The sequence below is a fragment of the Melanostigma gelatinosum genome, assembly GCF_949748355.1.
Source record: "Melanostigma gelatinosum genome assembly, chromosome: 20".
Taxonomy (NCBI): Eukaryota; Metazoa; Chordata; class Actinopteri; order Perciformes; family Zoarcidae; genus Melanostigma; species Melanostigma gelatinosum.
In genome coordinates this window covers 4,474,097-4,501,959 of record NC_136653.1, presented here as the reverse complement: position 1 = coordinate 4,501,959, position 27,863 = coordinate 4,474,097, and the positions used below count along the sequence as shown (strand labels likewise).

The window sequence follows — 27,863 nt, the reverse complement described above, 5'->3', positions numbered from 1 at the left end:
ATGCTCTCGGGGGAAATCTTTAACAGAGTTCATAGATGCTTTTGATGGTCAGCAGCAGATCTGATGTGCCCAAAATATATGTAGTCTTTATCCTTTATCCAGCACTCTGCCAAATTCAGGACGCACTCACTCACTCAGATAAACCCGCTCATGTGTGCACGAGTCTGCAAAGGCAGTAGAACACACTGCTGCACATTGGACTTCTGCATTCATGTCTGCATGCATTGTGCTAATAGCAAACACACACTTGCATATGAACACACGCAGAGAAGCGGAACATAACCGAGTGAATGTTCCAGATTATTTTGAAGAACTGACCGTAAACACTTTGTCTTATAATATATTCGACTTAAAACAATGAACTGAAGTTAAATCCTCTTTTGTTAACATGTTCATCGCATCAACTACAACGCAGTGTGTGTGTGTGTGTGTGTGTGTGTGTGTGTGTACATGTGTGTGTTTGTGCAAATCACATCTGTCATCCACACAACCAATGTTCCCTCTAAACTGCGCGCTTGAGCAATCGCGCACTGCTCGCACATTCTCAGCGCACAAGAAAATCTATGCAGCGCATAAAATAAAATTCAACATAAACGTATTAATTAATATCTAATATTAGTCCTAATCTTATCTAATCAATTAAACCAATAATAATAATAATAATAATAATAATTTTGTTTTCTGTACTATTTTGCAACGTAACTCAGTGAGTGACAGGTGTCCAGCCAATGATACGATTCGGTTCACTTACGCTACGCAGCCAATCATAGCATTGACACTATTGCCCTGCCCATTCGCGCCGTGCAGGTTAGCTAGCTATCAACAGTGAGGCGGAGTTACGAGGGGCATTTGCGTAACGTAATCCCCCCTTATCATGGCGAAACGAACGGGCAGCGACACATCCACTCACCAAGCCATTGGAAAAAAGAAATGTGGTTCTTTTAAGATGGAATGGCTGTCGGAGTATGTTCAAATAGAAGAACAAGCGGTGAAACTGGGTGAGATTTTTTCTTTTTCGAGTGAGAAGGGTCTACTCTGCAAAACATGCAGCGAAGCTAAAGTAGCAAATGAGTTTTCCGAGGGAAAAATGTGGACTGAATGGAAGTTGGACTACCTCAAGCGTCACATTCAGCAGAAAAAACTAAAAATAAAATCAAAACAGCATCCAGAAATCGTCTTGAAGTGGCACATTTGGACCAGCTGATGCGCATAAAGTCAAAGCAAGAAGCAGACGAATCCATCAACCTGGACAAAGTGTACAACCATTGGAGAAGTGAGAAGGACAGACGTGAAAAATAAGGTAAAATTTAAGTCAGATTTGTGCATATTCTCGTGACATTTATTAAGATTTTTTACTTATGGATATTAATCATTAAATTATGTTACTACTAGATCATTTATGGGTAGTAGAAATGATAATAAAAAACTGAGTAATTACATATTTTACAGACAGAGTTACAGGAATTTACACTGTATCACAAGCTACAGCACACGTCATTGTGCAAAATGTGAATGTTTTAATGTGAACAAAATGTTATGTCTGAAAGGTGTATATGTATCATTTCTTCCAGAACAGGACCCTCACACAGGCCAAAGCAAGACTCTTCCCATGGCCAAGCAGGACTCTCACATAAAACATACTACACATCTCATGAACAACAAGATTTTTGTCTTTTTCCTTTAAAGTTTGTCAAATCACTTATATTAAAAGTAAACTAGTGAAAATTGCTGCTGTAATTTGATTCTTTTAATAAGCCATGTAACTTGCTATGATCCAAGGTTTTGAACAGGTGTGATACTGGTGTGTGGCCACAGCGTGCACATCTGATGTTGCTCACAGTGGTCCTCAGTGTGCTCAGGGAGCTTGTGTGTATGCCCAGACACATGAAAAATTAGAGGGAACATTGCACACAACACACATGACTGTGTGCCGTGTCTTTACAGAAACAGCTCCCAGCCTGCTACTCTTACAGGTGGCCGGCTGAGGACAGGAAGAGTTGCTGCTTCCGTGTTTCTGAGGCATCGTCCTGCATCAGGAAATGAAAACTAGTGCTGGGAACTCTCTGCATGTGACAGTCGTTGGAATCAGTGAGAGAATCCATTCATCCAATTGAATCTGTTTGACAACGTGATATGAGGTGTTGCGTTTGTTTCGTTGATTAGACATTGCTCTGCTGTTGGCTTGACTTGTCCTTCAGCACAGACCTGCTCATACATCAGTAGGATTCACTTTCACGTCTCTGCCAGGAGAATCCTGTGATTGCTCGCATGTGTGTGTGTGTGTGTGTGAGTGAGCGTCTCTGTGTCTGTTCATCTCTCAGGCTCCTCCTCTCGTGGTTCTGGTGACTCACACTTTCTCAGAACACCTTTTTCAGCCGCGATACATTGAACCGTAACACCTGTATCAGGATGTGTATCTCATCACAACCCTACTCATTGGGCAATCTGGGGCCACGTCTTGTCATACAAACAGCCCAAAACATTGGAGAAATGCTGACACGTGTCTGCAAGTTTGGCCTGCAGAGCTGTGAAGCGGCTTTTGGTCGTGCAGCAACACCTTCAGCGATTAAAACGGCTGCAAATCCAGTGTGACAGCTGTCAACAGGCATGAATGACCCAATAGCTTATGAATGAACATGAGACCGGGCATCTACCTACATGTGCACATAAGCATGCATGGGCACACACACACACACACGCTCTGCTAGATATGGCCAGATGGTGTAATCCTTTAGTATTCCCTGTGTTTCACATTTTTCCCCTCCTGTGTTGGGATTACGCCGCCGTCCAATCGGATTTCGGCCCACTCTCCAGTGATGATGTGAGATGATGATGATGATGGGCGGGTGAGTGAGTGAGTGAGTGAGACAGGCGTGTGTTGTGCAACACATCGCGTCGGATGTAAAAGCGCTCCACGCTGCCATTTGTAGAGCGGACGCTGACCATCACTGTCCAGGTAAGAGGCGGGACGGGTCAGAGGAGCTGTTCAGCACCACAAGGTGTACATGTGTGAACCACAAGAGATGTTAGCGACGAGCAAACTCAATGGCTTTCTCAAAGCGTGAGCCTTGGGTTTGACATTGTAAACTGGGTGCATTTCACCGTAGCTTGGTTTTTAGAAAGGGAATGTAATGAGGACGAGGGGGACAAGGAGTTGTATGGTCTGGAGTAGATAAATTAAATTGCATTCAAATGATGTGTCACAGGACAATATGGCTGCAGTATTCATGTGCTGTAGATGTAAGTGTCCATTATGTCTCCTGCTGTACAATGTAAACAATGGGAACTTTAAAATTCGTCATTTCTCCAGATGTTTTCTGGATGCTTCCAGATAATATCCATCACATTTTGTAATAAGGATGACAATGCCATTTTCGTATGTGTGTGTGTGTGTGTGTGTGTATTTCGATGCTTTGAAGGTTCAAATTCCTCGTGTCAAAACCAGAATGCTAACACCTTATCTGACTTGCAGTCCTGCTGCTGTGCAGAACAAAGTATCCAGGCCTACAGACCTGGTAGAGGAACTCGCAGCCACTTACTGTCACATGGAGTCTAATTTCACGCCTACTTAGCTGTTCTGGAACTCATGTGGTAGATTAGAGAGCGCGTGCGTTGATTAAGTGCAGATGTACGTTTAATGAGGAGAGGATGGGGATGGGGGAAGTGTGTGTGAAAGAAGTGGTCCTGTGTAATTAGTGCGTACGTGTCATCGGCTCAGTGTGTCTGCACACAGAATCATCATGTAGACTCTCACAGTCATCAAAAGCAATCGAACTGGTGCAAAGAAGCAATTCCACTGTTGTTGCCTCACTTGACTTCCCCAGGGTCGGAGATATTAATAATCCTCGATTCTGAAAAAAAGAACCATCTGGACTTTTGGCACCGTGAGAGGTTGTGCATGAAATACAACCAGTCTGACTTCATCCATCTCTCTCTCTCGTCCCACGCAGGTCAGTGCTTCCTGTGTATGGTGGACGTGGTGCCGGTGAAGAACGAAGATGGCGCGGTGATCATGTTCATCCTCAACTTCGAGGGCATGACAGAGGAAGTACTCCTGCACCACAAACAGGAGCTCAACCACCGCCTGCCCGCCTGGCTCGTCACCGGTAGATACCGACTAGGCCTCACTCACGCTGCTCTTTCTGCTCCGCAATGATCGAGTCAGGCTGGAGCAACTTCGTGTCCCGTCTGTCTGCACACTTTCTGCTCGAGACTTAAATCAGGAATGCTTCAAAATGTTTCATTTTATATATAAAACAGAAAAATCATCGAGGCAAACATCGCTGAAGGAATAATAACGTTATTGATGGAGCAGTAGTAGAGAGAGTCCAGCAGCTTGACTCTCAGTCGGTCAACCTTTCACTGGTTCCGTGACTTTAAATCCTCGTCCAACATGCACTTACATTTCCCTTTCAATAAGCCAAGTGGACTTATGTTGAGTCGGCGAGGAGTGACAACCCTCACTTTAATTCACCTGTTTCATTTCCAGAAAGGCCAGCTGGCTCTTGTATTGGCTGAGCTGTGTACTGCTGTGAATCCTGGGTATTTGTGTTGGATCAGGTTTCTGGCTAAATTAACCTGCATGTTCCAGAGGGATAACACTGGGTTCAGTGATAACATTCTAAATCAAGTCTGTCTTGTTTTCTTTGTTTTTAACTTGGCTGAAACCCAAATCCAATAAGTTCTACTGTCCCAAATTCCTGCAGATTGTTTTTGAAGCTGTATTTTAAAGGTCTATTGGACTGATCCAGTTCAGACCTCCCTCCTAGCATGACCTCCAATACCTAGAACATCCTCCCATGTCCTGTCTCTACTCGTTTCTCTCTTTAGATCTTCCTTTTCCTTGCAGTTCCCTCCTTCATCTCTCCTTCCTGCTACAGTATAATCTTGGAAACACACCTGTCCTCTCCTCCATTTTACCTCTTCCTCCTCTTCCTCCTCTCCAGGTCGCCCACGAGGCTTCAAGCTGCGTCTTCCCCTCCTGCGCTCGCTGTCCAACAGCAAAGTGTCTCTGGACGACACGGAGGCCGCTCGCATCTCCACCGCCACACGTATGCCGCTGCACTCAGACCACCGCAGTCACGAGTCCTTAGGCCTCGGGGAGTTCCGGCCTCTTCCCCCTTTACCGCTCGACCACCAGGAGCAACTCGTCAGCAGCAGGTAGGCCCTGAGAGGGACATGCTGGGGACAAAGAGATGGGTTAGCAGAGGCTTCTTTTAAATACCGAGTATGTCTCACGCTCACCAATGAGTCCTAACAAGGGTCTGTGCATGCGCCTTTTGAGCATGCTGTAATTCTGGTGTATTTCTGGTGTATTTCTGGTGTATTTCTGGTGTATTTCTTACCAAAAAAAAAAAGGCGCAAATCCTATCGATTGAGAAAAGCTACATTATCTCACAGTGTAATTCTGTGATGTGTGGATTGTTGTTTCTGTTTCTTGTAGCAAATGCATCTTGAATGCTTTCTGCCAGGAACTCCTCTTGTCCCTTTTCCTGCTACAGTGAGGTCAAAGGTCACTGTTAGCCAAAACCAGCAGCATTCTGTTTTTAGTATAGACCCTGAACCCTCACCTGAAATATGCAGTTTATGACTTCCAAATCTCTCACACTGTTAATACCCATCACGTCCTGCGTTTCCTAGGTCGGCCCTACAGAGTTGGCCAGAAGACCGCCAGGAGGACCAGTGCACCTTGCTGGGCCCCGACCCTCCTGCACCCACTCCTACTCCTCCTCCACCTCCCTCCAGAGCCCACCTGGTGGATACCCTCAACCAGTCGTCCCCCTGCGTAGCGCCTCACCACCGTCTCAGCCTCAACCCGGACGCCTCGGGCTCCAACTCCTCCCTGTCGCGCAGCCGCTCGCGGGAGAGCTTCCACAGCATGCGTCGTGCGTCCTCCGTAGACGAGATCGAGGCCATGAGGCCCGACAGGGACCGGAAGAACCACAGAGCGAGTGTCCGGCCGGGATGCAGCGGCACCGGTGAGCAGTTGGACGCAGAAAAAATGAAAAAAAAAAACGCCGACCTTTCCTATCATCCCCATCGATTTTCACCTCCGTGTGTGTTTACAGGCGCGGTAAACAGCAAGTCCAACATATTGAACTCCACGTCGGACTCGGACCTCATGCGGTACCGCACCATCTCCAAAATCCCTCAGATCACCCTCAACTTTGTGGATTTCAAACCGGACCCGCTCATCGCCCTGCCCAGCGGGGAGATGGACATCATAGCTCCCTGCAAACTCATCGACCGGACACACCACGTCACGGAGAAAGTCACACAGGTAGGAGCGTGTGCTGGTCCTCGCCAGGAGAGAGGTCGCAGCCGTGTTATCACTTTGTTTGTGTGTCAGGCCTGTTCTATTCCACGCTGCAGCTCAGCCTCTAGTGATCTCAGAGGTTCACTGGTGTCCCCATGTTCTGGATACACTTCTGCATGTGTGTAGGTGCCGTCGGACAGACATGCAAGCTAGCATGATTCACAAGATGCTCCCCTGCTGCTCCAAACCAACCACACGTAGCTAACCAGCCAGGAAGGAACGTCTCTGTTGTGAGAGGAGAGCTTTATTGAGGGCAATGGTTGCACAAATCAGGTGGTTTGTAGGGGAACCTTTCCTTGTCTACTTGGACAGAAGGTTTAGTTTAGTATTGGACCCTTTTTCTTCCTAGAGGAGGACATCTTGTGACCGATACTTAGGCTCCATCACAGAGCCTTGTTCTGCCTTGTTTCAGATTGTGCTGAGAGTCTTGGAACAGGTGAAGACTTGATTCAGCCTGATAACACATCACAATGTGCCTCATTTCTCCCAAATCCAGAGGTGAACGACATGCTTGTTCACATTTGCCGGAGTTACTTTGCACTTTCTGTACGTGTGTGTGTGTGTGTGTAGGGGTGTGTGTGTGTGTGTGTGCGGATGTGTGTGTGTGTGTGTTAATTTGTGTGTGGATGTGTGTGTGTGTGTGTGTGTGTGTGGATGTGTGTGTGTGTGTGGATGTGTGTATGTGTATGTGTGTGGATGTATGTGTGTGTGTGTGTGGATGTGTGTGTGTGTGTGTGTGTGTGTATGTGTGTGTGTGTGTGTGTATGTGTGTGTGTGTGTGTGTGTGTATGTGTGTGTGTGGATGTGTGTGTGTGTGTGTGTGGATGTGTGTGTGTGTGTGTGTGTGTGGATGTGTGTGGATGTGTGTGTGTGTGTGGGTGTGTGTGTGTGTGTGTGTGTGTGTGCGTGTCTGTGTGGGTATGTGTGTGTGTGTGTGGATGTGTGTGTGTGTGTGTGTCTGTGTGGGTATGTGTGTGTGTGTGTGGGTGTGTGTGTGTGTGTGTGTGTGTGTGGATGTGTATGTGTGTGTGTGTGTTCCATAGATGTGTCTCAGACTGATGGCCGATGTGATATCTCATCAATCAGCTTCCTGTGGATGAATCAGTTTTTACTAAAGCCCACCTCTCCTGTGGGATTCATAACTGTGATGAACTGCAGGGAGACAGAAATGTGCCATGAACTTCAAACCGCTGTGTGACACAGATGACAGAGACGGGTCATGTAACAGCGGCGGTCTTTCAACGTTCATGATGACTGGATGTTGTTAGATGTCTCTCTTTTGTCAGAGAGAGGTTTGAGATTGATGCAGGATATAATCTGAGTTATTATCAGTGTCTTTCATCCCCGAGTTTGATAGGGAACTGTAATCTGACATTATGAAACCATAATCTGTTTTGTCAGTTTCCCTTTTTGATTATTGTTTCATTGTGCCTGCTTTTATCTCACCGTGTGCTGTCACATGGCTCATATTCCATCCAAAGGTATATAGTATCTATGCATTACACAAATTTAATTCTCACATGCATAAATGTTTGTGACAGAAAACATAACTGTTTCAACATCTACTAGTACATGCACACTGCACTGCAAAACAAGGAGGTTGGAACACTGAATGTATCCAGATGATCCTATTTGGAGAAGTTAAACTACCGTCTGTACTGACTGTAGTGCAGGTTTTCTTTAGCGGCAGAATGCGGTGTGTAGATTGTCTCTCGGTAAAAGCTCTCAAAGGTCATTTCGTGTTTTATTCAGGCCGGTGAAGTCCTTTGTCAGCCCGATGTCTCTGTCTCTTTCTTACATCTGGGAAGGCCACGTTGGGAGTTAGACGAACAAAGAGCAAAGAAGATTACGTTGATTCTCCCTCAGCACTGTCGGCTGCGTGGAGTTACCAAAGAGGAGGAGGAACAATCTCTTCTTTCATATTCTCTTCTCTCTCCGAGCACCGACGGGAGCATCAGCAGGGAGCACTCTCAAGTTGATGATGCAACACAATACAAGCCTAATGTAATCATGCTGCACAGTATTTGAGGTGCCGTTAAGGGAAGAATGACGGAGGACAACACAAGATGAGCTGCACCTTTCTCTGCATGTAACTGACGACCACTTAACAGGAAAACTCTCTTTTCTAACATTCTATTCATTTTTCTGCGTCCTAGTAGAGGGTTGATGAATTCGTAATAACAGCAGCAGCAGCAGCAGCAGGGTGTTTTGATGTTCGTATTATAAGTCCCCTAAAGAGTTGCTTCCACCTGCCCTCTGACCGACAGTCTGCTGCTTGTCAGTCGACTGCAGCGGCAGATTTCAGTCATCTCCACGTTTTCAACTACAAAGAGAGAAATAATAATAATAATCTACGGCTGAGCCACGCGGTTCAACTCCAGACCTTCTCCCACTCTTTGATCCGTGTGCTAAATGCCTGAGAACAACTGTTCAGTGGATATCGAGTTATTGCAAGAGCACCTGCAGTACCTGCCCGGGCCTGTAGATGGCAGCACTACATAAGGTGGAGGGATGACGGTTAACTCTGCAGTCCCTCAGAGGAGCAGAGAAGAAGATGTTGAAAGGCAAATAAATCTGAATAATTTAAGTGCTTCATAAAACATCTGACACCCCCAACAAGAATGCAGATTTCCTCTCTCATTTGAAAAGGCTTCTGGCGCTGTCCCCCTTTCTCTGTGCATGTTGGTTTTTGCCTCTTGCACTTCGTTATGACCAAGCTGCTTGAGCTCACACTGGCTCATGAATACTGACTTCTCTTGCTTTGTACAGGAGTAAATGTCTGGAAAGTAAATACACCAGCTGCCTCTACGTGTAATTGCCACCATCTGCTCATCAATCATTTCAACAACTTTATTCTAACAGCCTCTATGTGAGCTCTTACTAGATACACACTTGAGCACAGGTGACTTCTTATTGATGCATAACACAGTCGAACAAGGTGGTTGGTTGAATGGATGGATGGATGGATGGATGAGTAGCTGGATGGGTGAACAGGTGGATAGCTGGAAGCAAAACTGGATAGTTGGATGGCTGGACGGATGGATGGATGGATGGATGGATGGATAGTTGGATGGATAGTTGGATGGATGGATAGTTGGATGGATAGTTGGATGGATAGTTGGATGGATAGTTAGATGGATGGATGGATAGTTGGATTGATAGTTAGATGGATGGATGGACAGTTAGATGGATGGATAGTTGGATGGATGGATAGTTGGATGGATAGTTGGATGGATAGATGGATGGATGGATGGATGGATAGTTGGATGGATGGATAGTTGGATAGATAGTTGGATGGATAGTTAGATGGATAGTTGGATGGATGGATAGTTGGATGGATAGTTGGATAGTTGGATGGATAGTTGGATGGATAGTTAGATGGATGGATGGATGGTTGGATAGCTGGATGGATGGATGGATGGATAGTTGGATGGATAGTTGGATGGATAGTTAGATGGATGGATGGATAGTTGGATGGATGGATGGACAGTTGGATGGATGGATGGATGGATGGATGGATAGTTGGATGGATGGATGGATAGTTGGATGGATGGATAGTTGGATGGATAGTTGGATGGATAGTTAGATGGATGGATGGATGGATAGTTGGATGGATGGATAGTTGGATAGTTGGATGGATAGTTAGATGGATGGATGGCTGGATAGTTGGATGGATAGTTAGATGGATGGATGGATAGTTGGATGGATGGATGGATAGTTGGATAGTTGGATGGATATATAGTTGGATAGTTGGATGGATAGTTAGATGGATGGATGGATAGTTGGATGGATGGATAGTTGGATAGTTGGATGGATGGATAGTTGGATAGTTGGATGGATAGTTAGATGGATGGATGGATGGATAGTTGGATGGATAGTTAGATGGATGGATGGATGGCTAGTTGGATGGATGGATAGTTGGATTGTTGGATGGATGGATAGTTGGATGGATAGTTGGATGGATAGTTAGATGGATAGTTGGATGGATAGTTGGATGGATGGATGGATAGTTGGATGGATAGTTAGATGGATGGATGGATAGTTGGATGGATGGATGGATGGATGGATGGATAGTTGGATGGATGGATAGTTGGATGGGTAGTTGGATGGATGGACAGTTGGATGGATAGTTGGCTAGCTGGATGGATAGTTGGATGGATGGATGGATAGTTGGATGGATAGTTGGATGGATAGTTTGATGGATGGATAGTTGGATGGATAGTTGGATGGATAGTTGGATGGATGGATGGATAGTTGGATGGATAGTTGGATGGATGGATGGATGGATGGATAGTTGGATGGATGGATGGATAGTTGGATGGAGTGGTTGAGAGGACACCAAGAAAGAGGAAGCTCTTACTCAGTGTTTGGAGAGGCATGAAGGGCTGAGCCAACCACTGACCAGTGTAGAGAAAAAGTGGCACCATGCCTCACTGCACACATACACACTTCAGTGACACTCATCGCGACCATCCCTGAGGTTGTGTCCTATAGGGCAGCGGCCCCCAACCACCGGGCCGTGGACCGGTACCGGGCCGTGGGTCATTTGGTACTGGGCCGCACAGAAAGAGTAGATATTATATTATTTCCATTTTATTGATTATCAGCGTCTGAAAGATGTGTTATTTTGAAAAATGACCTGATTCTCTCTCAATTTCATCCGCCTGTGCCTCTTGGCATGTCAAGACGCTCGTCTCAGTCACGTGATACGTTACCTCACAAATTAAACCCACAAACTAGCGAAAATTAGTAAATAACTTTTGGAGAGCTTCTTTGCAAAGAGGAAAGGCCACTAAGGAGACAGAAGAAGAGCTACAACCTCCAAGAACATGAAAGCTTCATTTAACAGACAACATCAGGAGTCTGATTAAACATCAGGAGTAATTCTGACGCTCAAGCCCGCTCTGCAGAATATGTGGCGACAGAAGATCAGCTGCTGGAGATTGTAAATGACGGTGGCCTTAAAGACAACAACTCTGCTGGTGTTTGGCTTAAAATCAAGGCTCAATATCCTGAGATCACCACTAAAGCTCTGAACACCCTGCTTCCATTTCACACATCCTCTCTGTGAAGCGGGATGTCATTGTCTCCCATTAACCCAGATGGACCGTCTCGTTGCAGAGAAACGAGCTCAGGGCTCCACTGATTCAGCGTTGTGAGTTGTATTTTTTTGTGAAATTTAATTTTTGTTTTCATGACAATCATATCATTTTATTTCGTTGTGTTTATCCGCCACACCCTGAAGGCCGGTCCGTGAAAATAGGAAATATTGTCTTACATGAAACCGGTCCGTGGAGCAATAAAGGTTGTGGACCTCTGCTGTAAGGGACCTCTGCTGTAGGGGACCTCTGCTGTAGGGGACAAGTGATTAGCTACTGAGATACACACTCCACACACTCACCCGTCACCGCCCTCATACAGTATTCCTGACACACACCCACAGCTCCATACATGGCACTCCTGCAGACATGTGAACATGTACTGTACACCCACTGACGCTCTCCTCCAGTCACACACCGCCTCTCTACTCAAGCAGCATGTCACATCCAACTCCACAGTGGGATCCAATGGAGCAATGGATGGAACAAACCGCGCCCAGCAGCACAGTGGTAGGAACCGTCTCCAGCAGAGAACTCCTGCAGCTTGAGTGCTGGTGCATGTGTTGGCTGATGGTGTTGATGGTGTAAGGTGTTCGGCCTGTGCATCGAGTGCTGTATGTGAGACTGTTGATGCTGGCGTTCGTTTTTAACGTTTGTAACTTTTCAGCATTAAAATGTCTCCAGAACGACTAGCCCTATGTTATAGATTTGTTTGAGTTGTGTACTTGCGTTATCCCAAATGTTAACACCTACTTTCAAACCCAGAGAAACCCGTGATTTTAATTGACGGAACAGTCCGTTTCATTTGGTCCCCTCTCGATGACGTCTCTGCTCCCCTGTCAGCATTGTCTGCCAGAAGCTATAAATTTACCCTTTATCCAGTTTTTAGCCACATTTACGACACACTTTTTAGATCTTGGACATTTTTAGTGCCAGGACGTCTGGATCTTAAGTCGTAACCGTTAACCGTAGCAAACATTGTGTCTGCCCAACAGCATTGGCTAGAGACCCCTAACTGCAGACAAAGACATTATTGTGGATAGCACCATCATAAATGTGTATATAATTTCCCTGCATTCTTTCATATGCATATCCATAACTTATTATTTATTCCTAACATATCCCAGAGCAGCGATTCATAGATTATTTGAGTTGTTTCCTAAATGATAAAAGTAAGAAGTCCAACTGTCAAAGTCTTGGTGCGGCTTCTAGAAACCCTGTTGGTCCAATTTGTCATGTGTGCCATGTGCCGACACCGAGGTCCACTTCCAAACTAGCAACACGACATGAGCTCCAATCAACTTCCTGCTACTTTGACAAGATTCAGTCCCAATTAAGCTGCATCGAAAAAGTCCAGAAGATGTATGACTGATATTATCTTGTCTTGCTGACCAAAAAAATGAGACGACAAGCTCATAATTTAATGCTGGTTGCCCTGGTGTATGAATTATGAATGGTGATGGTAAAAAATGGTCTTAATTAAAATGATTTATTCGCTTATTTTTCACGAGCCAGGTCGTTCCTCTCCTCCCCTCTACCGAGGCGCCGACACTTTTACTGTCTTCCATCAGCATACTTCATCAAGACAAACATAAATAGCAGGAAATGTAAGTGTTTTGTTGTGATAATGTTTTTTAAAAGCGAATGATATGTGACATGCTGAGCCTCATCTGAAAGCGCTGTGACTCCTGCACCGTGTGCATGTAGGTACTGAAATGAGCCACTCGTGCCATTACAGACGTGTGTTACATTAAACGGGATGTAGGTTTTGTATATTTCTTTAATGAGCCGGCTTCACAGGGAACCAGAGAGATCTCTGTGGTTGTGTCCCATCTTCACTGTGCGTTTCTATACATCCTCTGTGATGTGAAGGTGAACGAGTAGAGGCTTGTATGTTGTGTGTGAGTGCACTAGGACACATGTGCCTTTCTGGGTAGTTATCCACTTTTCACATTTATCCATCGTACACAGAGATTTCTGGCAGTGTGAGTTAAAAAAAACATCATCCGTCGTATTAATATCTGCGTATTTTATGCGGTTTCCTTCCTTCCTTGGTTGCTATATTCATTTTTGTCCTCCGTGGCTTTTCTCTTTGTACGATCAGTAGCCCGGTTCCTCTTAACACAGAAGACATGTTGAGCTTAAGCAACTGGACAATTTTGACAACATAAATGTACAGATATTTCTTAACATATAGGAATCTTTATTAGAACGGACACTGCACAAAACAAGAGGAAAGACGTACCGGTACATGGTTCCCATTGTCGCTCACATGCCGGCTCACAGCTCCTAGTTGCTTTCTGCCTGCAGTGACCGCACACAGCTCCCACATGTCCCACGTTCAGACCGTACAATCCTGTGTGTGTGTATGTAGAGGTTGCTCTACGTTATTCCATTCATTGAATTCCGTACTAGTTACAGTCTGATGATACATATTTGCATCGGGTCATGAGTATGCATGAGCTCTCTAAGTGCTGTATGTCGTGAATGATTCAAAAGCAGTTATTTTTAGCAGTGCCACATGTTTTGTTAGTTGTGTTTTTATTTTTTTTAATGAGAAAGCACCAGAGGGGGGGGGGGGGGGTGCACTGTGGTTGTTTTGGTGAGACATGCACCTCTGGTAAAGTCCTGCAGCAGGGCTGTGTCTTCTAAATAGAACAGGAGTGAGTAGACATTGATGGTTTTCTCAGTCGACGTGGAGGAGAGCACGTTTTCACACAGCCGGGGATTCAGATTTGAATACCGCAGTGAAACCGTTCAGTAAAACTTTCATTTTGAAAACATCTCCTGCAGACATGAGTCCACTTTGCAGCAGCAGCCCTCACGGTCAAAAAGAGAGAGCACACTACTGTGAGAGGTACTTCAAACCTCCATGCTTGTTCTTCTCCACACATAACCCGAACCCTGTATTCATCAAAGAGAAGTGACTTCTATGGCAGAAGACAAAGCACATAGGATTTAGTTTGGCTATTTGCAGCTTGAGCCAGCAGCCACACTCCACAGCTCAGGTGATCATTTTTTTCTGTTTCCTGTTTATCTCAAACAGTCTTCTTTTTGCACTCTAATTGCCCCATTTCCTGTTATTTGAGGGGATTTCTGTCCCCGGGGAGCCGTTTCCAGTGTAATATTTTGGCGAGAAATGCAAATGGAGCTGGAGCGCCGGCGCTGAGCTCCGTCGGTTAAATCGGCCGTAATTGAGTACAGTCTGGGAGCGCGTGACGCACTGAACATGCAGGACTGTAATTCAGCCGCCTGCTCAGAGGCTCTGCCTCAATACCTCAAATTGATTGAGTGCTTCATCCATCAGAGTGCGATGACCCACACAGAAGGGAAGCATGCTGTCAGTGTCTCAGAGCGACGTGTGTCCACCAAAAGACTCCATGCAGCCCTAGTACCTGCATGCTGTGTCTGCTGTAGTTCAATGTAGGTTTTGGCTGCTGGAGTTGCAGTGTGGCCTGTGCAGGAAAGCACAGCTACACTCTGAGGCCATCTTTACAACGTTGCGCTTGCACATTTGGTGTAATAGAGGAGTTGGTATAATATGCTGCAATCAAATGCTGGATATTACATATTTGTAAATAAATGATAGCCCCTAAAGATCACCCACAGTACCAACTACATCAGCTGCTCACAGCCTCAAGATGTTAAATCAATGCTCCATGCAGTGAGTGTGATCCTGCATGCTGAGCTGAGCCTCTGAAATGATCTTTGACTCACGTTAAAGAACCACACCTTGGGCGTTAGCCTCGTGGAAGCGTTGTAATAATCCATAACTCTTTCTGTTAATGCAGGAGTGTCAAACGTGACTTTGAAATTGCCGTCCTCGTTGAACTAAATGTGCTCATTCTCCAGCAGCCAATCTATATCTCTCCCTTCCTGCCGCTGAGAGCCACCACATCCGAAGAGCATGGGAGAGACGTCGATTCAGCCATTTGTAACGCTCTATAGAACTTCGGTGTGTCTTTGAAATGACATGACAACACTGTTCACGAGGACTTAAAGGGAAAGTTCACAAACGCTGCAGGAATAACCTTTTCTATCCAAAGAGTTTAAACTCCTGAACTAATTGATACTGGTTCATGTGTGCGCTGTATTTGGAACACTTCCATCGCTGTACAGACCTCTGCGTTCTGACGGGGAGCTGGATCTGTTATCTATGCTCTCCTCAAAGACTCAAAGACTCAAACACTCCATTGACAAGTAAGTGAACACACAAGTTCGGATGTGTTGGTTTGTGTTATTGTGTGAATCTGAAGTAACCCTTCAACACACTAAAGTCACACAATAACACAAACACACTGACAGGCAGCGGTAGACCAGCAGCTGCTGTGTTCTGTGAGGAAACATTGCTGTTGATGTCAAAGGAGTCGGGTGTTTATTAAGAGAGCATAGATGAAGAGAGTTCCCCATCAGGAAGGGCTGTCTGACGGCAAAGGTAAAGCGGGGAACATATTCTACATAAAGCACTTCAACCCATTGGAACAAAGTCTAACTTACATCCACAGCAGCACATTGCTTTGCTCCTGTCTGTTGCTCCAAACTCCATCTAGCTGTTAAAGTCACTGTGGAGAAGAAACATCCAAAGTGTCCCTTTAAGAACAATCACAATTGTTTTTAGGTGAGATGGAAAATCTCCCATGATTCACAGCAGACGTAAAATATGAGAAGATGTTGAGGTAAGTGTTGGAACAGATAGGACCTTGGCTGCTGTTAATACATATAAAGGAACATGTGAAATAGCACCTAAGATAAGAACAGCCCATTGCAATACAATACAATACAATATCTTTCTGCGAACACGCGTCGCCATTCTTCACATGTTCATTATCAACCACGTCCTGTGGTGTTGGTGTAGCTGCTCAGTGGGACCGGCTGACTGAATCTCTCCGCCTCTAATTCACACCCAAGGAAGGAAGGCTTCTCAATCTAGTCTGATTGAACGGCTTCTACTGCTGCTGGCAGTCTGCCTCTGTCTTCATCCCTCTCTCTCTCTCTCTCTCTCTCTCTCTCTCTCTCTCTCTCACACACACACACACACAAACACACACACACACACGATCAATGGCAGACACTTACAGGCAGGTGGCATTCTCTTTATGTGGGAACTAAATAGAAGAAGAAGAAGGTAGGGGAGGAATAAAGGAAAAGAGAGACCAAACACTGAGGGAGGAGGGGAGTAAACCAGGCAAGAGGGAAAGAAACAAAGAAGGGAAGACAAAGAGGTAGAAAGAAAGAAGGAAATGCAACTTAAAGAGAGAAAGAAAGGAGAATTGCGGACACAGGGGGAAGACGGGCAGACAGAGGGAGAGAGAGGACCACTGAAGGGAAAGGTGAAAGAGCAAGAGATGAAGGATGAGAGGGGCGTTCAAGGCCACACATGTCTGCTCCCACACCTTTACCCACTGAATCTCTCCCTCCCTTCATCTCTTCTTGTTTCTCCTCAAATCCCCTCATCTGTGTCAACCCTCCTTTTCTTTCCCCCTCTTCCATCTCGTCTTCTCCACTTCCCTCCTCTTCACTATCTCTTCCTTTCCTTTTATCCCGCAGCCTGTGATTTCTCTTTTCTCCCCCCCTCTGCTCTCTGTCTGTATGACCCATATCCTTGGCCCTGGCCCCATTAATCACAGCGTTGTGAGCCTGCCTCCCTGCCTGGCTGCTTGTCCTCATCATAGCAGGTAATTGAATCAGAGAGGGCTCAAGGTCCCACCAACAAGCAGCCATTGATTGGGCGTTCATTTAGCCTGCTTACGTGTGCCCTGGTGGTGTTTTAGACTTGCTGGATGTCTGATAATGGCGATCGATCTATATTTACCAGAGCAGATATCTGCCTGACAAGGAAAGGTGCTAAATAAGGTGCCAAATAACCCGATTTGGAAAAAAGAGTTCTTCAAGGTTTGTTGAAAGGGACTGCCCCCCCCCCCCCAAAGCGGTCACTGTGAAACATGATTATTTTGGGTTGTGCTGCACCACATCAGCCCTTTAGGGTTCTACATGAAACCCTTTGAATATATAGGGCTCTCGGTGTCATTCTAGAATCATACAAAGCATATCAGGCACACTCTTTAACGGACACACAAGCACAAATACACACTTTGTAAATCACCCATGAGGTCAACGCTAACGCTGACTAGGAAATCAATAGCTGACTCACTCTGTCACATCTCTCTCTCTCACACACACGCACATGCACATGCACACACACGCACATCAGTGTGATTACTGCAGTAGTATCTGTACAGCTGGTCCTCTTGAGGCTTCAGAGCCGAGAGGTCGGCGTCTGCTCCTCGGCGGCCGCCAGGGAATGGAAACTGAGGCTGCCATTTATACCCAGTCATTATCCATGACCCTGGTCCAGACCTTGAGCCCTGCAGAAAGATCACGGTAAATACCAGCAGAGCAGCGCTGCCACAAGACGAGCTTCAACACAGCCCGATATAGCATCTCTCCAATGCATCCACTGCAGACACACAGCTGAACACAGACAGGCAATGTAGCTTCAGTCTTCACTGACGGTTCAATATCGAGTAATTGTGTCCAACATTGGTCTGAATCATTTGTGTGTGTGAAGAGAGAACCAAAACCGTCTGCTGAGGTGCCTTTGAGCAAGACGCCCAGCTGAGCTGACAAGATTTTAAGCTTGGTGGGATTATTCTGAAGATTTATACTAAGAATTATTATACATGTTCGTTACTTTACATGGAGAAAATACAGAATTTGGAAAAGCTCTCGTCAGACAGACACAATGTATGTCAGACAAGGCTCTCCTATTAACTTGGGAAGGGGCGGAGTGTGTGTGTGTGTGTGTGTGTGTGTGAGCGTTTCCCCAGTGTCTGTCCATTGGCTTGTGAGTCGACCATCTGCATGTGCAGCTTGCACGGAGGAGCTCATGCTCTCCGGGTTTCTGGTGTGTATTGTTGGTTGTGTATTAACTCATTATTCCAAGAGTGCGCACGCACGCACGCACGCACGCACGCACACACACACACACACACACACACACACACATACACACACACACACACACACACACACATACACAGCAGGCCTCCCCACTGTGACATACCTTGGTGAGAAATTACCTCCTTATTCAGGTTAGCTTATTTCCTGCTCAAAAGCTGCTCAGCACAGCTCTGCACCAGATCTGTGCGCTCTGTGAAAGCTGGAGGTTGTTCAGCACCTTGACGTGACGTGTCGGTGTCGTCCTGTCATGAGCTCCTGCAAAGCATCATGGGAGCTGGGGCTCTTTCCAGAGATTGTCATCGAACCCACCCGCAGAGACTGACTCGTTAATCTCCACGGGAGGCTCTCCTCTGTTCCTCTGTTCCCTGCACTCTCATTTACTCCCTTCCTCCTTCCTTGCTCTCACTCGATCTGTCTCCCTTGTTTTCTCTCTCAATTTATCTCTTTCTCTATTTTTTTTATTGTTCTTTGCTTTTGCCTCTTTTTCTCTTTATGTCCTTATCTCTTTTGTGCTATTCATTGTTCTAAATGCTCACTCAGCACCTCTCTCCGTCTATTTTTAGTGTTGAATAGCTCCACAGGCCTTATTAATACAGAAACAATCAGAATTAATAAACAAGCTTTTCACATGCAAGGAATTTGCTTTCGTTTTTGGTGTACGACAAAGATAAAAGCAAGTACTGCAAACAGTCAAGAAGCATGGAAAAACTAACACTAAAGAAATGAAAGTACAATATATCTCTTTCAAGGAACATGCATCATATTGTCGAATGTAATGTAATGCAATGTAATGTAATGTAATGTAATAAAAGAGAAAGCCGCCTTGGATACATACTACACGATCAGGTCAGGATATAAAAAGCATAAAGCATATACTCAGAAATCAATAGTTAAAGTGTAACCAAAAGATAAAGTGTATGATCGTTACATAACGAATGTTTAATACATAGAGTGATTTAACAAATGTAAACCTGATAATAATAATAATATGTGTATCTGAGTATAGTGCAGTCTGTGTGTAGAAAGTACGGAGAAAGAGGAAGTGAGCTGAGTGCAGGCCTTAAGAAAATAATGCCTGCAGAGAGGAGAGAAAAATCTAATAAGTGTTTTAAAAGCAAGCGCGTGCTGAATAAAGCGATTAACAACTGTAACTGATTATAATAACTAACTGATTATAACAACTGTATCTGATTATAACAACTGTAACTGTGATTATGATAACTAATCTGTGTTAGAAATGTGTGAGTGTAGGAAAAGGGGAAGTGCAACAGATGTTGAACACCCAGACACGCGCAGAGCTTGATTAAGTAAGCGCCCAGACAGGGAAGTTGGGGTGATTTCATCATGCACACACACAAAATGTAGGTACTTTTCGAAGCACATGCACCAAATCAATGATGTCATGTTAATCATGGGCTGAGGGAGGACGTGTTGGGGAAGAGGGGGGAGAGACGCGAGAGGCAGCCCAAAAGTGTTATAAAAGAAGTAACTTGCAAACAGCAAGACGGGATTTCTACACGAGCCGTCCAGACGCTCTGAGAAGAAGATACGGACGATTGCAACTGAAGTATTCGAGGACTTCGTCTCGGTCCACGGAAAGAAGACCGCTGTTCGTGGACAAATAATTGAAAGACGGAGATTTTCCTCTCCCCACTGCTCGACTTTAACAACTGAACAACGGAGGAACACAGCAGCCCTAGAAAGACTTTGTACTGAGCCTTGAGGACTGTTGGCCGAACTCCGCTACGAGAGCAGGAGGAATCCGAGGGTCTGGCCAGACCTTCGCTCCTAACAACTCCAAAAGAACTTTTTCACCGCACCTTTGGAAATCCAGCTCCAACCGAGCCGTCTCGGCATCTAAAACCAATGAGTATAATCTAAGAAGAAAATGAAAGTAACGAATCAAGTGTAGTAACATTTTATGTGAGCTGTAGCTTAACCCTTGCTAACTAACTAAATATGACCTGCAATAAATATCTAATCTGCATTTAAACTAAATTTCTCAAGTGCATTTATTTGCTCAAGTAGTAAAAGTTCCTCGTGGCAGTAAAAAGTTAAATCCATTGTATGTCTAACAACTGAGTTCTGTAAGGTTATCCTAGAGACCGAATCCACTTAACAATCCCTTACGGTTTTAGAAGTAATCCTAGCCATTAAAACCTAACCTGGCATTTACCAAGAGCACGGATCCAGAAGAGGGAAGCTGCCATAACCTGGTAGGAGCGCCTGGGGTCAGGGTGGCCCCTCGACCGAGAGCAGTCCGACCGGAGGAAGCAGGGTAGACGTCGGGAGTAACGGCAGTTAGCAGAGCCAGGCGAGTTCCCTCGCAAGAACACCAGCTCGACAATCTTTTAATAGAGAGCTGAGTCAGTAAGTAGCCCCGTATCGGGCCAGAAGTACCCCAGGATCTAACAGATGTAATGTACTGTAATGTGAGCAATGGGAAAGAAAACAGTGTCGTGTAGAATGCAAGGAGAGAAAAGACAGTCTTCGGATGTGACTGAGGCCAAGTAGACAAGCAGGCAAGGCCGAGTTTTAGAATGGAAGGAAGCCATGCGGGCCGGAGGCTACAGGTCAGCTGGAGGCCATGTCTCCAGGGTGAGCTCAGCACATTGCAGCTCAATGCTACCTACCAAACGGGTCTTGTGATGACTGCGAGTCAACCCCTGCCTGAAAGTGTGCTGCCGAAGCCACAATTGTAGAACTGTCCTGCGCACTAGCTTATATTTGTGTCTCACGGCTTATGCACACACTTTGTGTCACATACAAGTCGCTCCCCATCAGGTTCTTAAAGAACACAAACCACTATGTTTGAACAGTGTCCATCTCCCCCACTTCTTTTCCTTCACTCCGTCAGGGCAACAACTGAATCTTTGGATGTTGGCAGCAGTGCCAAGAGGCCAAAGCACAAAAGATGTTTTTGGATGAGCTGGAATGGAACAATACTTTATTATTTATGTGCTTTCTACATTAGTTGGGTTTCAACAATTTGGCTTGCATCAAAAAGCGTGAAATAACAGGAAAGCTTATTAGCCTGCAGAGACAACTACCCCCCAAACAGCCGTTGAGTCTCTTTGTTGTTCGGCACGTCACTCTCCTGCAGCCCGTCCGAGGTTGAGACATAATGGGGAATGCTGGAGTATCACTGAGTCACTCTCCTCACTCTCCGGGCTGAGTCACTCTCCTCAGCCCGGCGTACGTTTTGTTCGTGTGTCCGCTTCAGAGAGAGGAGATGTGGAATGCGTGTCGTAGGACTGTGTGTGTAAACCAGTGGTAGCTCCTGTCACAGCCGGCTTATCGGAGCTGTCAGACGCTTCCTGGTGTCTTTGTCTATTCCACCACCACCAAGTCCACTGGGAATAACTCAGCTAGTGTGCATTGGAACAAAAGCTCCTGTGGTTTGATTTCACCTCCTATTTACAGAGAAGTGTGCTAGATATTTACTATGACTACAAGCTCTCCTGCTGTAACATATTCAACTCACCCACAGATAGCAGGGACAACACTCGAGTATTCACGTTGACGTTCTGCTTGACCTCACTCCATAATGACGGCCGAGCACAGATCGCTGAGCAAATACTTCTGGAGCTCACTGTGTTCTGATAGTTTCCACAGCGTTCATCACAAACAGGGAGAGTTTAAAGGAGGTTTATCCTGTTTAATCCTCAGTAGTCTTAGCTGTGAGAAAGTCCCACTGAAGTGCTCCGTTGGCTGTAAGGACACGTGGAGTAGAGCTTGTATTAGCTTCTGAATTAAGTCATAGAGATGTGATTTGTTTGTGTACGTGATAAAGTTCTTTATTGATCTTTCTCCTTGTCATCAGTACTTTGAGTTCCAAAGTAACAAGCTAAGAATTTGCAAACAATGCCAGATTCATCTGACATTGGTGTAATACAAATGTCCCCCTGGGGATGAATAAAGTACAGATCTATCTATCTATCTATCTACTCGTCATCGTCATAAGACGTCATAATTCCCGTCAACAGTGGATTTACACATTTCCAAAATGACATTTCTGCTCTCCAAACACCTGGATTCTTCCCTTCCCATGTGACTTTGTCCCATTCTCTCTCTGTACTAACGGAGTTATCGTGCACTGAAGCATAAAGCACAACTCAGGGTTGTGCACCGTGCAGCCAATTCCCCAAGGAGGATGATAGTATCGGTGAATCTGCCCGGCTACGTCTCTATCAGGACGCTGCTCAGCATGCATAGCCTGCGCTCCGTATCCCCGCTTCATCAGCTTAGTCAGCGGGGAGCAGAAGGAAGCCCCTGATTCATCCCCGTACACTGTGCATGGGAAAGAGCTGAAACCATAATTCCAGATCAATGTTGCGTGTGTATTTATTTTCTTTTTATCTTGATTTACCTCTTTGATTGGGTTTCTTATTTGCTTTGATGTTGTTGTTTCTTCTTTTTCCTGAAAGGTGCTATAAATTAAGTTGTTATTATTATTAGCGTACTGTAATGGTGTCCCTGAGCCTGCTCACGAACCCCCTCGCTGACTCTGTCGTGGCAGAGGGCCATTCCAGGGAAAGGACAAACAGCGTGACGGGCAATGTCCGAACCATCAGCACTTTGTGCTCGGCTTTGAAATGCTTTCATTCCAAACAACGTCAAATGTGACGCCCCACAAGTCGACTGTGTGCTATTTGCCACGAGTTGGCACTTTTTTTAGTCTCCCATCATCACTTTGTGTTGGGGAAATGTCTGAACAACGACACGACACAAGTTAAGACTCACATTCTCTACGAGGTACAGGACAAACAGTGTTTTAAAAGCAATGCTAGCATGTAACATGTAGTATGATTTAAAACCTAAAAGCAACCCTGTCTCCTGGAAATGACACCCACTGTATATATGCTAGTCATTTTCAATAGCAAACACATTTTGAATGAAGCTTAATGAATTACAAATTGACTTGCCAAGTCGCAAGGATGTATGCAAAACATTGTCTAGTATCCACTTGTAGCAACCGAACATTGTCGTTTTATATGGTGCAGCATTCGGGGAAGACACTCAACCCTGTGATGTTTCTCCAAACCTTAAAGGTGCCGTGTGTAGGATTTGGCGACATCTAGTGTTGAAGCTGTAGATTGCAACCACCTGACATGTCTCCGTATGAAAATGTTAAAACCTGAATGTGTGTGTGTGTGTGTGTGGTTTGTCCGTTCGGGGCTACTGTAGAAACATGGCGCCGGCTCCATGTGGCGATATAGACGGCTCATTTTAAGGTAAACAGAAACACAACCATTCTTATTCTCAGGTGATCATACACTACATACAACTTACTCAATAATGTCATATTCCATATCTTCCCATAGGTCCCTCTGAATGCAACACACTGTTACTTTGAAGTGTTTCTGTAGCCCAACCCACAACAAGCATAATACTTTGATGACATGTCACAGGGTTTGCATGTAAAATAGCATTTGGATTTCCTAAATCTTCTGTAAAAAGAACAGAGCAATGAGACTGAAAGTACTTTGTTCCAGTCGATTGGCAACACTTCCTGTGGTATTTCAAGAAGACCACCAATTCACCCCCCCCCCCCCCCCCCCAGCCTCAGGCTCTCTGCAGGAGTCTCTCTCTCTCCATTCTCTGTTTGCCAGTTGTCTTAAAAGGTCATCCCCACCTGGCCGCGGCACGCAAAGTGAACTGTCAAATCCCATCTGTCATTGTGTGTGTGTGTGTGTGTGTGTGTGTGTGTGTGTGTGTGTGTGTGTCTATAGAGAAACCATTTAGGGCACTTTGTAAGTGGTGGTAAATAAATTAATAAAATATATTCAACGAGTCAATCCACATCAGTTCACGGATGTGGTGCAATGTATTTGGGATCTACAGAGTGAACGCTATAATAATAATAAAAAATTGAATTATATTTTCTTAGAAAACGGTTTTCACTGATTGATTGGAGTGTCATGGAAATTCTGTCAAAACACGAGACACAGATGCAAAGTCAAGCACAGACACTGGTGGATGTGAAGATTATTGAGATTGTTATTGACCAATAGTACACAAAGTTGGTAACCACTGTCTCATCTAAACGTTGGCAAGCTGGCCTTTACGGCTTTTCAGAGAACAAAGGAACTCCTCTTCATCAGCACTACTCAGTACTAGGTCCTCAGGACGAGGGAGACGTCTCCGCCCAAGAGACGATGTGGGCCTTACACCACCGTTTGTCCTTCGGACGCACTGACTCTTCAGTTAGGATCTGCACCATTAATGATAAACCCACCAGCTCAGGTATGTGACTCATTCTCACTCTCTACGTTACGCGGTGCATCAGTTACTCCGTCCAGATAGGAGGAGGGGTAGCGAGTACGGAGGACTGCTGGTTGTGGTGCGTTTCACGGTCAGATAATGGCCGCCGCTAAATGTTGACTCTAAATGAGGGATAGACGTCATGAACAACACTTCACGGTCATGTTGGAACGACCAAAATAACATCTCGTATCAACGTCCGCAGCACACAGTGGCCGAATGGTGAATTACAACTTCCGAGTCCGTCACATGGTGCCATTGGACTGAAGACGTTTTCCCATCGACTTAAATTGAAGAGATAATTATGTAACACAGCAGAGGTCAATCAAATTCCCAGTATGAACACTTGGATTTTTAAAGCATTGGGTCATTAACGTTGTAAACACTCACGCCTGTAATAACATCCAGATTAATCCCATTGAGATTGTAGATCCATCTTACGAGGGGGTCCTGGTCAAGACTGCAGTGTGCTCTGTGTCACTCGTTTTATGCTCTGAAGTCCAATTTCTTTGGCTTCATGCGCCACTGAGCAACTTCCACAGGCGTGAACGAGGCCCCGCCTCCATGTGTGCAGTTGTCTTTGTACATCCGTGGTATTACCTGGCAACATGCACTGTGATGTAACACTATGCATATATCTACTGTATAGTCACACACACACACACACACACACAGTTTAAAATCCGGATGAGAGAACACTTGAGCCTGAATACGATATCCAGAATTTGAGACAATATCTAGTCTCATATCACAAGATCAATATAAATTGATATATTGCCCAGCCCTACTGGCATCTGTGTGAAGCAAAACAATAAGCCTGAGACCCAGGCTTCGTCATTATATCCATCACTGTGGGCACTGCTGTTCTCAGTCACGCTAACTCCCCTCACTCTGATGGACAGCTGGCTTGGCCCACTGATTCCTAAACGTATCCAGCTCTCTGAAAAAGACTCCGTAATGTGCACCTCAAGCCTATTTTAACACCGTGCTGATAGGCTGCGCCCTCCCTCTAGTCCTTGATTCCCTGACTCCCCATAGCGTTAGCCCGGCCTTCAACCTCCCCCTCCCCCCTGATCCCAGCATGTCAATATCCATCACTCATGTCCGTCCCCTGTTCAATACACGGTCCATATTACCTCCTCTCCCAACCTCCAACATGTTATATATCTGCAGCGCTTCATCACGTCGATCTAAAGGCAGAAACAACACTGTTATCAAGGCTTGGCAGCATATATTCTACTTGATGTAGTCCTTTATTTACTGACATTTTTAATAAACCCTCCCTGTTTGACATGTACGTCCCCTTAAAAACCCGTCTGGCAGGCAGCTTCCGATAGTTAGTCGCTCAGCGCCTCAGAAATGGGGTTTTCCCGTCTCTTAGCCTGAGCTTCAGATGGTCATTCATGCTTTCATATCGTCTCACGTCACACGCCCTCAGCTGGTACCAAACAAGATCATATCAGCCCCATGTTAGCCTCCCGTCACTGCTGACCAAAGTGTGTAAATTGATTTGTAAGACGTTGCTGATAAGCTCACAGTCCTAGTTGTGAATCACTGCTCCCCTATGAGCTGTTCTAAAGTGCCAGCTCAAGACCACACGGCCACTCGTGACCACGCAAGGATCCGTCTCGTCAGGCTTCAAGTAATGCCTTTGTGCAGCGGCTCGTAGCGTCCTGTGAGGAGCGACTGGTTTAGGTGTTGAGGGACACGGCCAGGTGGCTGTTCGTCAACAACAACGGCGGCTCCTGAAGAGGTTATCAGAGATGCTGCAGGAGCATCACAACAGGAAGGTATCTCCTCTTTGAAAGAAGAGCCAAGAAGGCTGGCTGGGGCGTAATCTCATGCACTGCACCTGTATGTAGCTGACGATGGTAATTAAGTGCAAGGCTCTTCTCCAGGCTGGCTTGGGCAACACTTTGATTCACGGTGATTGACTGATGGTTCATCCAATCACCTGTGTTTTTTTGAAAGTGCTTCTCAGGTGTTACAGTTGTTGGCAGCTCTATGAACACAGACAACCACAGTGGGCTTGTCTGACCAGCCACCTTAAAGCCTTGTAACTCAGTTTCTCCTTCACTTTCTAGATCAGTGTGGCTGACGTTGGCTCACTACTGTGTGAGATAGTTTAGGAGAGCATGCTCATTGAGTTTAACAGGATCCCAAAAGTACTTTGATGCAGTTCAGTTTAGATTGTATTTGTGCTCCTCTATCTGTTTGGCCCGCTGAATCTTCTCTTATCCGATGCTACGCAGTCTCCTTGGTGTCATTCAACTTATTTATCTTTCTTTGATTTGAATTATGTGATCCATTCATTTTTGTGGTTTTGTCACCGTCAGCAGATTATCTTCCTCATTAGTCGTCGCTGGATTGTGTGTGTTTTCTAAACTTTTTATCATCCTGGAAAATTCTGCCACACGTTTTATTGAATATAACATTTGAACGTAACATTTGTGTCTTCTGATGTCATCCCCTGGAGCCTTGCACAAGGGCACCTCGGCATTGCTAATAGAGGGCGGGGGGGCTTTGCTAATTTCCTCGTCTGAATATGGGGCTGTGCCATCCCGCTCCGTTCTCCACATGCACCCTGACCTCCACCTCCCCTTCCCCTGCCTCCCCAGAGCTCTTCCCCTCCACCGACCCGTCCTCCTCTACCTCGTCCTTCCCCAATCCCTCCCTCTCTCTCCCCCGTCCTCAGAGATAGCAGATATTCTTAACCCTGGAATCGTGCTCGCTTCCTCCTTTTCTTCCTCGCTTGCCGTTTACCACGTGCATCATTGCTGAGGGTGGGGGGGATTTGTCGGGCTCGTCCTTCGACCCGTCCTTGGGGTGCCTCGTGTGTCACACTTCTGCCTCCGTTACTCCCCTCGTCACATCTCGTTACTGCCTGAAAACGTTTGCACACCATCAAAGGCAATGAAGGTTTATTCATCTCTGGATTTACATATCGATTTACTCATCTTCGCAGCAGGGACAGAGCCGCTGAGTGAAAGGGGACAAGTTAGGGCCAACAGCGGACTCCAGCCAGAATACAGAGTCGAGTGATTGAGAAGAGTGCGGGTCAGAGTGGGGTCAGAGTGGGGTCAGAGTGTGGGTCAGAGTGGGGTCAGAGTGTGGGTCAGAGTGGGGTCAGAGTGTGGGTCAGAGTGGGGTCAGAGTGGGGTCAGAGTGTGGGTCAGAGTGTGGGTCAGAGTGGGGTCAGAGTGTGGGTCAGAGTGGGGTCAGAG

General features: G+C 45.7%; 1 protein-coding gene across 1 annotated transcript in view; it reads left to right on the top strand.

The window, feature by feature from the left end:
- kcnh2b (potassium voltage-gated channel, subfamily H (eag-related), member 2b) overlaps positions 1-27,863 on the top strand; it is a gene marked incomplete at both ends in the record, with an annotated part of 239,506 nt that overhangs the window by 143,852 nt on the left and 67,791 nt on the right. Inside the window, 4 exons of the mRNA XM_079292121.1 lie at positions 3,951-4,106; positions 4,947-5,160; positions 5,641-5,978; positions 6,069-6,280. Coding sequence (XP_079148247.1) covers positions 3,951-4,106; positions 4,947-5,160; positions 5,641-5,978; positions 6,069-6,280 — 920 coding nt within the window. The remainder of the gene's footprint in view (positions 1-3,950; positions 4,107-4,946; positions 5,161-5,640; positions 5,979-6,068; positions 6,281-27,863) is intronic.